At 36.9% G+C, this 17,574-nt stretch overlaps 1 protein-coding gene across 2 annotated transcripts; it reads left to right on the top strand.

Moving 5' to 3' along the window:
• The first annotated feature begins 4,628 nt into the window (after positions 1–4,628).
• foxl3 (forkhead box L3) lies at positions 4,629–7,554 on the top strand. Of its 2 annotated transcripts, none has more exons than XM_035407160.1 (3): positions 4,629–4,997; positions 5,884–5,950; positions 6,977–7,554. In XM_035407160.1, the coding sequence occupies exons 1-3, from the start codon at positions 4,888–4,890 to the stop codon at positions 7,394–7,396; spliced, it is 597 nt and encodes a 198-aa protein (XP_035263051.1). In that variant the 5' UTR covers positions 4,629–4,887; the 3' UTR covers positions 7,397–7,554. The 2 variants fall into 2 exon arrangements, with proteins under 2 accessions (XP_035263051.1, XP_035263050.1); XM_035407159.1 differs by having other exon boundaries at positions 5,782–5,950.
• Positions 7,555–17,574: the final 10,020 nt, after the last annotated feature.

The raw sequence follows: 17,574 nt of genomic DNA, 5'->3' as shown, positions 1-17,574 counted from the left end.
GAATACTATATGCGAGCAGAGATTACTACATTGCATGCCTTAATAAACATGAATGCATGGTTTGGTTTTATTAGAATGTAAAAACAGGAGAAAATTTAAGGACGTGGTCTTACCTATGCCAGATGCCAGGGAGCATACCAAGGAATGTGAGATGAGTGTAGACCATTTAAGAGATTCTGTGTTTAATCTCATAGTCCTTGTAACATTTATCCATTTTTTTAAAAACATTATTTTTGGTTATATCAAGGTGCCAAGGTATTACGGTGCTGCGATTAACCAAAACACAGTAAGAAACAACTTGATTATAATTATTGCTCAAATTCAATAAGTGAATTATTACTTAATTAAACTTAGCTATTAGTGCTTTGTAAACTGGGTCTTACTTGGTTGCTCTGTAAAAAAGGTATTAATTGAATGAAATGTGAAATAATGTGTGGTAGTTGAAACAAGGGGGTCATTTGTTACACGTTTTTATTGTGATACAGTCTTATACATGATAAGTAATAAGAATACAAAATTACAATAACAATTAATGAAACGTACAATGCCAACATTATGGAGCAATGGCTATTTTCCATCTGCAAGTTGCACTTGCATCTACAAACTATAAGTTCTGACTGCAGGTTTTCCCTGTGCAGTTGTTTACCAACACTGTACAGTCAGATAATTTTGTTTTGATAACCTTCAGATACACTTTGCAGCCCCCGGGAAACAGCCCTGCTTTATAAATACAGCCCCAGAAATGGCTTCATGAATGAAGGAAACACAGTTCTGACAAGCATCTGAAGAGACAGGGACCACAACGCAAAGTGCTGTAATCAGAGCTGCCCCAGACAGCCCAGCAGCGGAAATGTTGTCATGGGAATGCACAAGGGCTCCTGTGAGACCATTATCTGATTGCACACTTTTAGCAGTACTTTTTCCAGCAGACAAAATGTTCTGCACTTCGTGTTAAGGTACATCCCCATGCTCAAAATAACCTGCCACGCTTTCTGCTTTATGTGGATGACTTCCCTGACAGTTAAATAACATAAGAAAGTGATGTTTTTAGTAAAACTCGTCTATCACACTTACAAGAAAAAACCAGTCCAAAAGAGGTACGCATATCTCTCTGGAATAAATTTTCAAGTGAACATGTGGCTTTGATGATTAGTTCAAGCAGAGAAATTAATGCCATTTGTAATCTAGAAGTTAATTATCATAATTATTTCCACAGAAGCAAAGTTAATTTTCCTGACAGGAATACTGGATTTCTCTCACAAATTGTGTTGACTGGTTTTTTCTTTTCTGCCAGAATATTAAGGTTTCATTCCATTACTTCTCTCGACCAATTTTAAAGCTATGAATGAGTGTCTAAGTACTTTTGATAAGCCTTAAGTAAAAGGTTATATTAGATTACAAGTGCCTATCAGTGACTGTATCTTAAATACATTCCATTCTAAAAAATGTTTTTTTTTTTTTTTACAAATAGCCAGACATTTTTTAATACATTTGAGTATCTAGGTTAGTACTATATTTTGTTATTTATTTACAGTAAATAAATATTGTTACTGTTATTTATTTACAGTAGTGTTTCACAAATATGGTCATGGGGACCCATTGTGTATTGTGACAAGCTGATAATTGTTTTTAATTAGACACTTTTGCAGTTTGTTAAAGGGTTATTTACCTTCTTAAATCCACATTCTGCCAGAAATAGTCCTGCCCTAAAAATAAATACCCCATAATCACATCCAAGGAATTTCAATCAGTCCAACTAAATTAATGCTTCATTTTCTGTGCTGTATGTACTATATGGCAAATAATTCAATTTGAAAGAGGTTCCATTTTTAATTGGCTTGATTACAAATTTACAGGTGAAATCTGTTCCCATTTGTTGAGAGTGTGAAAATCTGAAACCATCTGTATAAAATAAATGGTGTTTACTGACAGCAAATGGCAACAAGCCAAACCTGTATTGCGTTATAATAAGTTTAACCATACAATTATGCTAGAACTTAAATACATGTTCAACAACCTTAATTGATCAAGAGATTGGCTTTGACAAAAAACCAGCATACACAGTGGATCCCCAGGACTGAGGTTGAGGACCACTGATTTAGAGCTTCTGACTTGGGTCATTAACTTAGCTGTTGCCAACTCCCTTTACTCCAGTTATGGCCACAGCCACCCTGTTGTGGCAAAAATAAATGCAAACACCCACTATATGTTAACCCCGATGCAAATAATTCGGAAATAACAAATCAATTGCAAATACTTCTAAGAACATTTGTGAAAAATGCAATTTGACTTGCTAGTGCAGATGTAGTACAAACACATTTGATTAAACAGCAATATCGTTTATAAGTGTAATGATGTAAAGGCTAGTTAATTTCTTGGCATTATAGCCTGGACAGATCAATAAGCTCAAATAGGCCCTACTCAGACTCTGTATATTGCATAATATATATGAAACATTATATCACATTATATGGTTCTAAAGAACAGACATGGCACAGATAATTAGCCATGATGCTTTTAACATAAGCCAGCGGTGTTTGTATTAGAGTTTTGTCCTGTGCTAACTATACTTTCATGTATAACACCAAGTTATATTCTGGTCAGGTAAATATATTTATTTAAAAATTAAAAAAAAAAATAAATAAACATTATATTTACACAGAAATGTCCCATGAATCCTTCAAACTTTGGATTTATATTTAGCATTCAGCTACTGATACTGATCTTTATTCACTCAACAATTTAATAAACATTGATTGACAAATGTAAAGATTACTTTTGTTCTTCTCGAAAGAGTTTGATGCATTCATTTTGGTGATTCCTGAACTTCTCGAACTGCTTGTTAAAAAGGAAAATGTAACAATTGTACAGTATTTGTTTGAAAGTTAAGAGCAGATGTTGATTAAATCAAGGTAATTATGTTGACAAATTGCCTTCTGTAAGCTTACTGTTGTAGATGATGTGATCAAGTACTGTGTCCTAAAAGTGCAGAGAAAAACCAGCCTCACAAGTCATAAAGTGTTACGTTTTTAACATCTTTGTGTTGTTGGTTTACAACACTAACTTCTAACTCAATTATTTTATCAATAAACAAAGATGTTATTATGTATAATATTTATGTCCACAAGTTACAGAACCTATTCAAAATCATTTTAAATAGCTGGAAGCAGAATGCAAATGACATTCTCAAATTTCTTGGAGTTCTCTCACTTTCAAATATTATATCCACTTCCAATATCCAATATGGACTTATCTATTTAGCATGTGGCTGTTGTGCATGTAGTCAATGCACTTCATTATTTGTGTTACTGCCATAGAAGACATACCAGTTCAGGGCAATGCTCAATGTTTACATGTAATTTTACAGGATAACAAGGTTTGCCAATTCAAATGCTTTGTTCACAGGTACAACAGCTTCCCCACCCGGGAAATGAATCGGTAACCTTCAGGCTGTAAGCTTCATTACTCCACCAGCTCAGGCTTAATCTTGCCTTGATCAAACATTCTGATGTTATAGTGTTTCAACATGCTTTCGCTGCCCAGTCTCTCTGAGCACTTCCGTTGGCTCCCATTCTATAGGTTAACCCACCACAGGACATTCTCCTCTTTATCACTGCCACCAATTTGTACCAAAACACCCCAAAAATAAACAGTTCTCATGAGACTCTTGCCCTCGTGTTGCTTTGTCTCTGTGAACCTCTTGCATACTTTTAAGCATGTTATTTGTTAGATCCTGTTCACCGCCCCCTAGGCCAATAAGTCAAAACAATATTGGGAATCAATTTTTAATTTTTTAGCCTTTGTTATTTGATAACAAAGGTTAAAAATGATCAACTGACGCTTTAATGTGAAAATATTGACAGGTGAGCCAAGCTACAGTGTACAGTAACATTGGCTATGTACATGTACTGCAACAACTGTAGCAACCAATTACTACATTTATATTTAAAAATAACTTAAAATGAATGCCTTCCCCTGTTTCTCAGGAATTCGCAATGGAATTGTACTAGCTTACTCCATTTAGAGGAAAATAATTTTTTTTAAAACAGCTAAGTTTTTCTTAAATTACTCTAGTCGCGTCGATGCCAGCGCACACTGGGCTACTACATTCATCTATCTGCCAGATCAAAGCCCACACACGGAGGCCTCGCGCCGAGGGCTATTTTCCTTGGTCTCCGCTGCCTGACAGTAGTCCCACAAATGCTCTGACTCGAGTCCCTTTGAACACACGTCTCCCCCTTTTAGTCACGGAAACACAATTTATGCCCATTACACAGTATTATAGATTAGATCTGTAAAACTCGCATTGTTGGATGCAACTTCTGCAATTTGAGGAAACTGCACCAAAAAAAAAAAAAAAAAAACATCTTGCTGATGTGTACAAGCAAAACATTAAGAGCCAAAACTCAATCAAGTCACAGAATGGAAGCGGACATGAAGAACGTGTTTGTTAATCCTGAATCACTTGTTTGCTTATTGTCAGGAACCTGGGACTATAAAAAGAAAACCAGAGAAAATAAAGAATATGTGATGCTCGTATTTTGGACCACCCAGATTCAAAGAATGAGACCTAATAGCTACTAGTTGATGACGCCCCGGGTTCAGAGGTTCATGCAAGCTGTGGGAGCTCGCCAATTTACTCTGTTATCAGCTCTTAACTACCTAGGGACCGACAACCGTGGAGGGAAACGGGTTGTTCCAAAAAGAAACCGTCATTTGGTCGGAGAGGTAGACTTAATAGTGAACAGCACAGAGGTAACACAACAACTGATTTCAAGGAAGCAACTATTGGCCGCTCAAGCAGCCTATGTAACGACGAGGCAAGGCATTATATCATAATTATATATGGAAATATCAATACTGTCACCGTGCAAGTGACATAGTCCAATGATGTTTGATAATTCGCAGTATCCGTATAACTGTTTCAATTATGACGGAGATGGATATCCCACTTGTAGTACTGAGGAAGAGAAGAAAATGTGCCGACCTGCTTACAGGTATTATTATTATTATTATTATTATTATTATTATTATTATTATTATATTACGATTGATTTAGACGCTGTTCTTGCGCAAATGCCATATATGCCTCCATGTATTTCAAATAAATATGAAAGTGTACGCAAACATCCAATATTCCAGATGTACTGGCATCCTTTTCCTGTGTTTCATTATGCCTACTTTAGGTGAAATAACCCGGTAGGTTAGGCTATCTTTGGAGTGTTCGCTTATGTTTATAGAAAGTGCAGCCTTATTGTTTTTGTATTCTTCTTTTTAAGAGTCATAAGATGTTTAACCTATAAGCAACATATTTTAAATAATCGAATTTCAAAACATGAAATCATTTAGAAACATTATTATTATTATTATTATTATTATTATTATTATTATTATTATTAACAATAACATACGTTTTGTAAATATTTCAGTCTAATATTTTTTAAATATATGAAAATGTATACTTTGCTACAAATGATAATCTACATTTTACTAAATGTAATGCTGTACTACGCAGTGTAATTTTCAACCGTCATTACAACATGTTAAACCTTATATCTAATAACTTGAGTTAAGTGTGCAGGAGGGTGATTTCACTTCAATAATTTAAATAGACTAGAATTTACTTTTTGACGCAATTAAGCACATTCTTTGGATTTATTTTAGCTCCGCACATTGTTTAAACTGAACATTTTCTATTCTATCATTTTGGTCCAACAGTAAGCATTATTTCTTATTAAATTGTACTCTGTATCAGTAATCGGATTCTTCTTTCTCTTACAGTTACATCGCACTTATCGCAATGGCCATTCAGCAGAGCCCAGAGAACAGAGTCACTTTATCGGGCATATATGAGTTCATAATGAAGAGGTTTCCTTACTACAGGTCTAACCAGAGAGCTTGGCAAAACTCTATTCGACATAACCTGTCCCTCAACAGCTGTTTCATAAAGGTGAGGTCAACTTGGTTAATCAATGTTTCGTAATTTGTATTAATTTTGCGTTCAGTTTAATTTTCTCTGAAATATATATATCATATATATCAATATAGCATATTATCCTCAGTGGCTAAAGTTTCGAATGAACTATTTTAATTAGTTAATACTGTTTAGTAGCCTATTTCAGCTGATTTTAAATTTTACAATTGGCCTTGATCATTTTAAAATTGTAGGAATTGACCCTATAACAATTTTTTATAGCGACTAAAACGAGTATTATTTCAAGATCCTGAACTTTTGGTTAATTGTAGAAAGCAGGCATCTGCATAAAAGTGGCCTCACTCGCGCAATGAGCAGAAAGCAGCGAGTTTTTAACCATAAATAGCGGCAGATGGCAAAACGCACTCTCGGTTTTCTTTGAGCTACTGGCTTGTAAAGATTAACAGTTAATGCAGCAAAGAAGAGCTCTCCTCGTCAAGATGCTCCAACCACAAAAAGTTGCCTTGCTAGTGATGAAGGGGGAGCTGTGTCCACATCTCATATGGCGCTCTAACGTTGAGGTTACAGTTTTGGCCTCATATTAAAAAGTTGCAAATATTTTTTCATTTCATTTTTCTAAGAGAGCTGAAACCACCTGTCCCTGTTTTTAATCCAGTGTGTGATTTCACAGATGCTGAGTTGGAAAATCTGTACACAGAAGCATACAAACTTCTAAATTTTCTCTCCACATCCATATTTGTTAAATCGTGTCTCAGGAGTTTACAACAAATCTGGAGTCAAGCTAAAGTGCCTAGTTTCCAGGTTTCATTTACAGTGGCTCCAGTGCAAGGGTCCAAAATAAATGCATAAATGCTATATTGCACAAACTGTTAGCAGACCAGGTTTTCTCAAAATTAAAATTTGTAGCACTTGTGAAAATGCATAATAGCATAATAACACTGCACACATTAGTCGGGCATCCAATTTAATAGCAAACCTATGTGGAAAGAACTGAGCTGTGGAATAAATCTGAAAGGACAGGTCTCATCTATTTTTCTGCAGGTTCCCAGGACGGAGGGCAATGAGAAAGGGAAAGGTAACTACTGGACATTTGCCACAGGTTGTGAGTCCATGCTGGATCTCTTTGAGAACGGCAACTTTCGACGCCGCCGGCGCAGGCGCAATGTGAAGATGGGCTTCCGGGAGCCGGCCGAGCCTTTCTTACCCGTGGACGGCCCGCATGGGCCCGCGGTCAGGCAGCTGGACACTGACCCCTTCTACCCGACCGACCCGAGCCACAGGCAGGCCCAGCTCAACCCATCCCTGGGAAAACCCGACTCGGAGATCAAGTTCAGCATCGACTACATCCTCTCCACCCCAGACCCCCTCCCTGGCTTCAGGCCCCCTCTCTGTAGTGCTCCGGGAGCTTCAGTTCACCTTCTGGAGCCGCAGCACCTCAATCTGCACTTCTGGACAATGTGACCCTAACTGCAGTCTGGGAGACCCTATATTTTTTTAAGGGGGAACAGACCACTGGAGCCGACTCAGTCTGTTCATCCTAAAGATTCAATTTTCATGGGGAATATTACAGATTTTTGTTCCGGGGAAAAAACGATAGTGAAATACAGAATGGACTTTCTCATTGTATTCCTAAAGCATCTCACAAAAGCATATTTCTGCGTGCTGCCTTTTATTTAGTGGCCAAGCAGTTTATGCATTTGAAACTTGACTGTAAAAATACAGTATGTGTATCTGAGGCTGGCCGTGTAGATGAACAAACAAGAACTTGTGGTGTTGCTCATATTAGAAGGGAGATGTCAGCCTGTGCACAAACAAGTTCATACTTCTCTCTGCTCAGGACAGATATGGTTGGAAATTACTGCATGTTTCTCTCCTTCATGCAATGTATCAATCAAGAATACTGCTGTGGCTAAGGTAGGCCTGACACTTACGGACATAGTGATCGTTTTAAATATTAGTCCCATCTGCTTTTAAAATTCTGCTTATGTAGTTCGTAGGTTCTAAAGAGAAAAGAATAGCACCATTTCAAATGGTGTAAGACAAAAGGTGTAAAACACTTGTACCGAACAAATAATATGCAAAATGATCTGCCACAAGGATATTCTGCAGCTTCTCACATATTCATTTCACCTGGTCAGTTTCCCCTTTTGATGTAAATCTTTCCTTAACTGCAAAACCAGTTTCCAAAGGGTCTGCAGTGGCTACATGAGTGATGAAATGTAGCATTATTTTGAGGTAAAGTAATAAAAAAAAATCTGTCCGACAGTCAAGGGGAAAAATAATGGCCTTTTTATTGGGGAATGGATAATGTCATTTAATGAGCTCTCCAGAAGTTGATGTGCTTTTTCAATATTTGAGGCAATGCTACCATCATCATAGTTTATTGTTCTGGAATCTGCATGATGTACAGATATGTAAAGCTCAACATTTAGCCTCATAGGTGTATATTATCAAGTCACAAACAGTTTCAGTGATGGAAAATCAATGTTAATCATCTAGTTCTGAATTATGGTGAAAACAATTAACAAATCATGTAAAATGGACAATGTGGAAACAAAATCTGACTTCTGTTGTACTGTGTATGAACAATGAAACAAATAAAGTCTTGAACATTTGCACCAAGAACTTACTGTACTGCAGCCAGTCTCTCGGTGTCATTTTGCATATTTGCAATTTAATTTAAAAGCCATTGTCCTTGCAAGCACACACAGAATATTAAGAACACATATGCAGAGCCTTAGTATGTTTGGACTTGTGAGACTGGCACCTGCTAAAGAAACATGTAATAAAACAATATTATTTAGTATATTTTATTGTACTTTTTTTCATTGCGTAAACATTACCATTGTAATCTATATTGAATACTAGTATATTATATACATTCACATGCCTACATGTAGTTCTAAATATTTTCTTTCCTTTGGATCTGAGGCAATTAAAGTATTACTAGACCAGTCCTTTCCAACCTTTCTCACCACCTGAAAATCCTTTCACTTGACCTTTTCAATTCAAGGGAAATTGTAACATTCCAAATTTAATCCTAATAGTCCATTTAAATAGATTTTATTCATAAAGGTAGGAGTTAAGAATGGGGGTCTGTTAACATTTATTTTCCTTACAAGGGATATCAATCATCACAGGTTTTTCTGCTGGTGGAGGGACGTTTTTCAATTTAACCTTTATATTATGCTGTGACTACATCAGGAAGGTTTCAATGCACTTAACATGAGTGGCATTTAATATAGCGTAACACTTGCAAGGTGAGACGGAGATGTGACCTTATTCAAATCCTGGTGCCATTACAACACCACTCCTGATGCAATTATAATTAAACACCTTATGCCTTCTTGCAAATCCTCTGATCGATCACTGATACTAACATTAATATTGCATTGCCCCGAAGCCAACATCCACCACTCAAACTGTTATGGATCAGCAAGTTTCCATTAACAAAGTTGTTGATGTAGTACGGTGTGTTGTGGATATATTTAGGTAAATTAACTTAGCATAAAGTGCTTTAAGGCTGGATCTTGAAAAAGAGATACCAAAAAGAAAAAAAGACTTGTAGAACAGCATAATAAATACTCAATATTACTTCAGTGCTTCTTAAAATTGGCTAACCTGTTAAATGACATGTTCCGCAATCATGCACAATATTTCACCTCAAAAACATTTCTAATATGTTATGCATACACTGTGATGGTTATTTATAGGATTTCCAATCTGAGAACAAATTTTGTTTCAGGGGTAAACTGTACACTTTGTAATTCTCCATGAGCTCATTTCATTCTAAGGTGGGGATGGCAGCTCCAGGTTGGAATTAGAAGCTCAGGGCAAAAATGAGCAGAATTGCATGTGGAAATTGGGAAGTCAGTGATGTGCAACTTCAATAACACCTAAATCATAAACACAAATAGGTCATTTAAATTAAAATGTTTATATATTTATGTTGTAATTTGATTTTGCTCCATAAATGCTTGCTGTGACAACAACATATCTAGATGACTTATTTACATTTTATTTAAAATACAGTGCGTGTGTTTACCAATTAGAAAGCTTGTCTAATTTTACACGTCCTGATTAACAATCACCATTACCTTTCAGGAAGAACACAGTATAGTGGGTATTGACATCTGGAAAATGCTTCAAGCTAATGAAGAAAATTATTGGCAATGACTAGGGGGTAAATTAATGCAAAGGTTCCACTTCCGTCTGTTTCTTAGTGCCTCAGAGTCATGGCATTTAGCTGGGCTTATGCAGCATACACCACATTCTGAATGTGCCATATTACATACAGGCAAGTCAGGGGCTGTATGACCCTCGAAAGTGGCCATCATTCAATGCCACTGCTGTGGCAGACATGGGGTTATTCTATGTTTGTATTTATATGTGGATACACAGTGGCCTTTTTTTCTTTTTACTTGTAGCTGTTAAATGAATAAGCGAAACAAGAAGACTTGAAACGTTTTTAAAAAACTGACTTGGGGCAACAAAACAGAGTGGGCTGATGACCATAAGACAGAGAGATGAAAGACAAGAAACAGGCAGGGGGAAGAGTAGGGAGGGGGATACAGGAGGTATAGCAATAAAAAAACAGTACAGAGAGCATAGGGCTGCCATAAATCTGAGACAAAGACAGGAACCTGATTTTTTCCTCATTTTGGTAAAATGACACGATTGAACTCTGAATAGTCAAAACTGTCCAGAGTTTCCTTGGACTATGAAGTTTTAAATGAACCACACACACATCATTGTTTGTGCTCTATACAATGTTGCAATGAACAGGAGGGATGTAGGCATTTGGTATTTAAGCTTTCTTTAAACAAAGGGTATATCCAAATGCCTGAGGTCAGCCAAACAGATCTAATATGAACTTGAGAGAAGCCAATGGACTATGTTAGCTAGGTGTTATAGATTTAGGATTATTAGAGGTCACTGTAACAGAGAAATTTAATAGGGAGAAAAAAGTGATTCCATAAAAAAACACAAGTTTAAGCTGCATATTAGATTACTAAGCTTGTGTCTCCCTCATGTGTCATTCATTCTTAAAAATACCTAATGTCCTTTTAGATTTTCAGTCTCTACATCGAAAAATGATGTGTAAACATTAATAAAAACTGATTAACAGAAAACAATATGCCATTTTATGTCAACATTATATGTCAGTTTTATGGATTTAACAAAGCAATACATATAATCAGTGAACATGCCATAGATCATCTTTCTCTCTGAGCTTTACAAAGACTTAAAGACTTACACTAAAAACCAAAATTATGAAACACATTCAGGGCTTCTATTGCCTACAATTTGACAATTAATATTTTTATATTTATTCAACATTATTTGTGCATATAAACTATAAAATACCCATATGCAATGAGCATGTGGTGAAGCATGGCTCTTACCTTTGTGTGATGCAAAGCACATTACACCTTGGATCCATAATGGGATTAATTTTGACCCAATGTTTCTTATTCAATACATCTCAAATGCATTTGACCACTTGAAATGCCATACATTTCACAGCATTGTTGTTCTGGACACTCAGACTTTTGGATTTTATTATCTAGTTTTGAATTTTTGAGATATTATAGTTGTATGACTAAGTCAACTGGAGCCAATTTAGGCCCAATTCATTTCCCATGTAAATTACATTGTAACCCTTGATTCTTATGTAATTATCAGAATTTTATTTATGCACATTATTCAAATGAAAACATTTGCTTAACAGCACAGGACTTCTGCTTCTGTTCAGTTTGTTTCCTCTTCAAAATAAAACATATTATAGTATATACATATAACCTACTGTACAATACAATGATGAACATGTTTGATTTGAAAAGAGAATGTATATCTAAATTTATAGCTTTGTTAGCCAACTACTGTAACTATTGCAGAAGGCAAGATGCTATCTGTTGATATGGATGTTGCTCTTTACAAAGTGATTAAACTCTTGATTAAACTGATGGCTCGCATCTTACATTGATGTTTTAATAAACTGATTCAGAGTTGCTCATTTCTTTTACTTTGAATCTTAAATCAATGAACAGTCAAGGTGCATGCGCTTTCAACCATAGCTGTGCCTAGTTGATGAGGTCTTTTCCTCAGTCTGCAATGCCAACATAATCTTAGTCACTGTTACTCATTAAACATCAGCAAGTTCATCAGCAAAGCTCCTGCCAAACATACAGCAGCAACCACCCCGCTTTCAAAGCCACTGAGATCTCATCTTATAACTACGGTATCCAAAATAATGGGCAACTGGGCCTGCCCTATACTTCTATACAAAAAGGCGAGAATTCTGGGATGTTAATGGCTTAATTAACTCAGTGACCACACCTTTGTTTAAAAACCTCCTTGCAATACACTTTTCATCTCTCATTTACTTAAGTGTTTCCTTTATTTTGGCAGTTACATGTAAGTAGACGGGTTGCTATGTAGGTAGGAAGTTATTAGGTAGATGATGGTGGTTTAGTACACATAAACTTGTTAGAAACCGCAGAATTTGTAGTGTACTATGATTAAAATTGTTGTTAAAATGTGACAAATATATCATTCAAATATTAAACACTCTATGCATTGTTAAATACACAACATACAGTAAATGACTGGGTTAAAAGACTGGGACAGACATCATACATTTTGAAAGAGAAAGGTATCTATACTCACTAGGGTCACTGATAACTCCACTTGTGGAAAGCTGCATGTTGTGCACATAATGTTTAAATGCTGTGGTTTGTTGTAAAGATCAATCATTGGGCAATTTCTGAGCTGGAAGGATGCATTGATGGGAAAGATCAGTGGCATTGATTTGATTACCTTTGGGCCATATGTGTCTTTTCCCCTCCACTTCAGCTATTTGAGTGCTAATTGAGCCTGTTTAATTTCTGCTCAGTTGAAGGCCAGTTTGTTTCTGAAAACCAGTACCATATAGAACAGAGCTTCCCGGAGGCCATGGATCATGCAGATATGATCTGTGCCTCCACAGACAGCTTTATGTTTGAAATTATACATAATACTACATGGAAAAATTAAAATGACCAAGTACATTTGTTTACTCCTAAATACTACTACAAAAAAACCTATGACAAGTAACAGAAGGACACCCTGATTTCTGATGTCACTCTAGCACCACTGTGAGCATGCCATGATTGACATATTGACAATATGTAATATTAGACAAAGGGAAACTGAGTAAGCATAAATCACATTTTATAAATTATTACTTTTTTACTTAATGAAAAAGTTATAAAACACCCATATCACCCATGTGAAGAAGTAATCTCCCACTTTGTTACTCAATCGACCAATTAACCAAATTTGATTGATAATTTCATTGCTGCCAGCCCTGTTGAATCTAAACTTCACTCGTATTCAACCTTATCATTAGAGCGTAGTCACTACAGCGTTTCTACGAACACACTATGCCATGAACAAAGGAAATTCCAGAAGAGATGAAAAAAAGTTGTTTAAATATACCAGTCTGGAAAGAGTTATAAAGCCATTTTTAAGACTCTGGGACTCCACCGAACCACAGCGAGAAAGCCATTATCTCCAAATGGAGAACACTTGGAACAGTGGTGAATCTTCCCAGGATTGGCTGGCCTGCCAAAATTTCAAAAGTAGAACTAAAGTCCCGGAAGTAAGCCTGTACTGGTCGTGTTGAGGGCAAAACATTGGTGCTTCCATTAAAGTGAATGAGGAATATCATACTTTTGAAGACAAAATAAAATTTCCTCAATGGTATTTTGAAACTCGATTGACGACTGTTACGTTTCATATGAAAAGCAGATTGAAAAATATGCATTATGTAATGAATTATGCACATTTTAATGAATAGACTTCTGAAAAGACTTCTGTATCAAAACAACCATTGTTTCAGAAACTGCTTTTGCCCTCGTTCCTAGGCTTCCTAGTTCTTAGGCTTCACTGCCTGTCCCCTCCCACCCTGTCCAGTTCCTAAGTACGCTCTATGCCCCAGTGTGAAAATTCCCTTTCCCCTGTCACTGCAAAACCTGTTGCCTTCTGCAAAAATGGTTGAAGTTTTCCTATGGCTAATCCCATTGTTTCAAACGTTCCAGTCACTTTCTTGTGGGGGGCAGGACTTTAGGATCTTGTTACACGAAGAAATCTCCATGCAATTTCTGTTGCATGCTACTAAATTGCACTAGGATTGCATCATGCAATGGCACTGCAATTTACCTGCAACTTGGATGCAATTTACTTGCAACCACTTCCAAGCAGCTCAGCTTCATGAAAATGAGTTCATGTGATAGCTAATCAGAGAAGAGATACAGGCCACATGCGCAGTTATGCACTTACGTTTTTATCTGTAACCTCAATTTAGCTAATACTCTGGGTTTTGTCCTTGTTTTCAAGGAGAGCCAAAATTGGGAATGCACATAAAGCTTTGTGCTACCTTGTTAAAAGCATTGCTGGTGACAAAAAACATAGTGAACAATATACCATTATATTATCAAATATAAATTCCCTGAAAGTATACTAAAATAAACACTAGTAGAATGTATTAGCGCAATATCGAATGAGATTACGTAACACACTTTATTCTGATATGTGATCGACAATAATTTAAATTCCTAGCAAATTGCCTTGTGTAACGGTGTTATTGCTTGAAATGACATCAGAGGCAACGTGTTAAAGTTGGTGCAAGTTGCTTTGTGTAACAATCAAGCTTAACTTTCTATAACTCTAGGGGTAATACAGCTAGTCTCGCTAGCCAACCAGCTAGGTAGCACCACCATGAAAGGATGGAGGAGGGTTCAGGAAGAGCACGTTGGAGAGGGAGGGAGACTGTGAGAGGGATAAGGTTGGTAGAGCAATTAAGAGTGGAATAATTGCTAAATTACTGCAGCTAATTATTACAAATCTCCATTGCTAACACGGATAATGATTCTCTATGGCAAATGAGTGTTTTGCCGTTTTAGTGCGATGTAATACTTCTATTTGCCTAAAACACTTGGAGGAGCTATGCAATGAGACTACAACATTTATTGCCCATTGCATCAGGACCTTCATGATGCATCATTGCATCAGGACCTTCATGATGCATCATCGTCTATGTTCATTGATTTATTAAATGCAAAATGTACTTTCCAGAATAGTCTATAAAAATAGTAATAAATACTGATAATCTTTTTTTTTTTTTTTTAATTAATCAGACCTGGGTAGGAATCCATAGTAGTAATGTCCATAGAGTCCAAGTACCAATCCAGCAGCAACTGAAGCCCAGCAGGAGGCCTGGGACAGAGTGTAAATCATTCTATTGCAAATGAACATAAGCAGAGCTTGCCACAAGTGAACAGAAGTTTTGTTTGCGGTGAACAGTATTGAACTGACCATTAAAATGAATAGCATAGCAACAACCATTTAGAGGGACAACAGCAAAAAATCTTATTTTTTTAAGCCAAAAAGGCTGTTCTCATATGTTCATGCACAGGTTTTTACTACTGAAAAAGAATTTAAAGAAAGTGAGAGCAACGGCAACCTTAACAATCAGAATCAAAGGCTGCCTTGATTATAGACAAGAGTTATAGATAATATGACAACCGACCACTCAAAAAACATACCTTCAAGCACAGCATTAATTGCTTTGAATGCTACACAGAGCATATCACTTGAGGTAATGCGCAGTTACATATACTGGTATACACAGTTGTGTCCCAAGAATCTGCATTCTAAAATTTTGGCACTAGATGGAGTGCTAAACTTCACTATGAGCTTGTGTTACCATTCTGTAACAGGGCAAGAAGGATTATTTAGGAAGGATTATTTACAGCATCAGTTCTTCATTTCAGAGACTGCTTAGACTGATCAGCACTGGTCTTATTGAGAATTTTCTGAGTGACCGCCTGTGTTCTTTGATAACCTAGGATGCACATCTTTATCTAAGGAAAGATAAGACTCTTGTTCCTCCAATTGGTCTTAACCACCTCTGGTACTAACTGAACCTGGTAGCTGACACGCTATGCCTGCTGAGGCTGATCTTAGAGCTCTGAAAATGTTTATATTAAACCATGGAAAACATAGTGTAAGCACAGGGAAGCTGTGTTTAGAGTATATAGCTGATTCATGAATGCATTGTGTTTAATTATAATTGTATTTATCGTGTATTTTTTCAGAAGGTTATTATTCTGGTCTGGTTTGAAATATGTTCAGAAATCTTGTTCAGTGCTTGCATATTTTTAATATCATGTAATTGATAATCCTGCGGCATTCTCTGAACTGTGCCTTTACCTCATAAGTGGGAGACATGACATCTTTAACTTCACAGAAATTTACTTAAGGGGCTATAATGAGAATTTGATCAGGCCAGATGAAAACGGGCCAAACCCCTGCTCTTTAATAGTCTTCACAAACCTCTCCCACTCTCTCTTTCTCCCTCTCACACACACACACTACTCAGAGCCAGCCACTGGCATAAGCACACCATGCAGTCATTTAGGGCCACAACCATCCCTGGCCCACACAATTAAAGTTTAAGCGGTGGGTGTAATTTATGTTGGACCATTTTGGGGCCACAACAGCATTCTTGTTTAGGGCCACCAAAACTCCAGGACTGCCTCTGACACTGCTCCTTTTTCCCCATATCAATCACAAAGAGTGTGTATGTGTCTGGAAGGTCACCCAAGCTTTTGAGACCTCTAGCCTACTTGCTGAGGACTGTTGAGATGTCTTGAAATAAACACGGCATATGAGCTACTCTTGTAATCAATGGTGTTTCCATTTAAGACACCACGTAGGCCTCTTGCCTCAGATGCCTCAACGTCAGTCTACAACTCCATGCGAGGGAAACAGCTCATTTTTAAGATCCGTCACAAAATGCTGCAAAATCTTTACTGAAAGAATTTCATTTAATTTATCATTTCTTCCCCAGCGCGTAGGCTACAGCCTTTGCAGGCATTCAATCAATGTGTTATCCTGGATCTTATTATAACAGACGCTCACACGCAATTGCAATAGCGAGTTGTTCGCAATATCGTATGTTTAGGCGTACATTGTAAATGAAAATACAATCAGACGAAGTTTTTTCGTCACCAGGGAAAGAATAATCAAGCGAGAAACAATTGCGATACTGTACGTGCCGTCAGCAAATCTACGCATAGTCAACAGAAAGAGAAGAGAAAAGCATTCCCTGCAGGGAAGAACAGAGCAACTAAAGTAGCATATGGGTTACTGTACGTGCATACGTAAGCGAGTGGAAATTAATTTTAAGGTAATTTGTAGCGGAATAGCGCTCGTCTACGCCGCTTGCCTTTGGGTTTAGTGTCAGATAGCGGTAAAAGTAACATCGCGGATTGAAATATTCCTTACGTTTCTTTGTAGAAATCCAATTTGGTTTTTCACCGCCTCCACAACAACGCATACAGCAAGTCAATTATTTTCGGAATATTTCTAGATCCTCTGTTGCAGTGTTGACCTGGCTATACTGAAAGCCTACGCCCCATTTTAATTAGCTAGACCAATTACAAAGGCTAAGCAGTGCTGGTTCTTAATACTTTCTGGCTCTCGTGCACTGTAGTTATAGGCTGCTTACTTGCTACTTACATGATGTAGCCTACTTTACGTTGCTATAACGTGTTCATATTCTAAGTAGCCTATTGCTTATTTTTTTAAATGAA

This window comes from Anguilla anguilla, chromosome 2, assembly GCF_013347855.1.
Source record: "Anguilla anguilla isolate fAngAng1 chromosome 2, fAngAng1.pri, whole genome shotgun sequence".
Lineage (NCBI taxonomy): Eukaryota > Metazoa > Chordata > Actinopteri > Anguilliformes > Anguillidae > Anguilla > Anguilla anguilla.
Note: the sequence above shows the minus strand (reverse complement) of the source record. Positions and strands in the feature narration are given on the sequence as shown.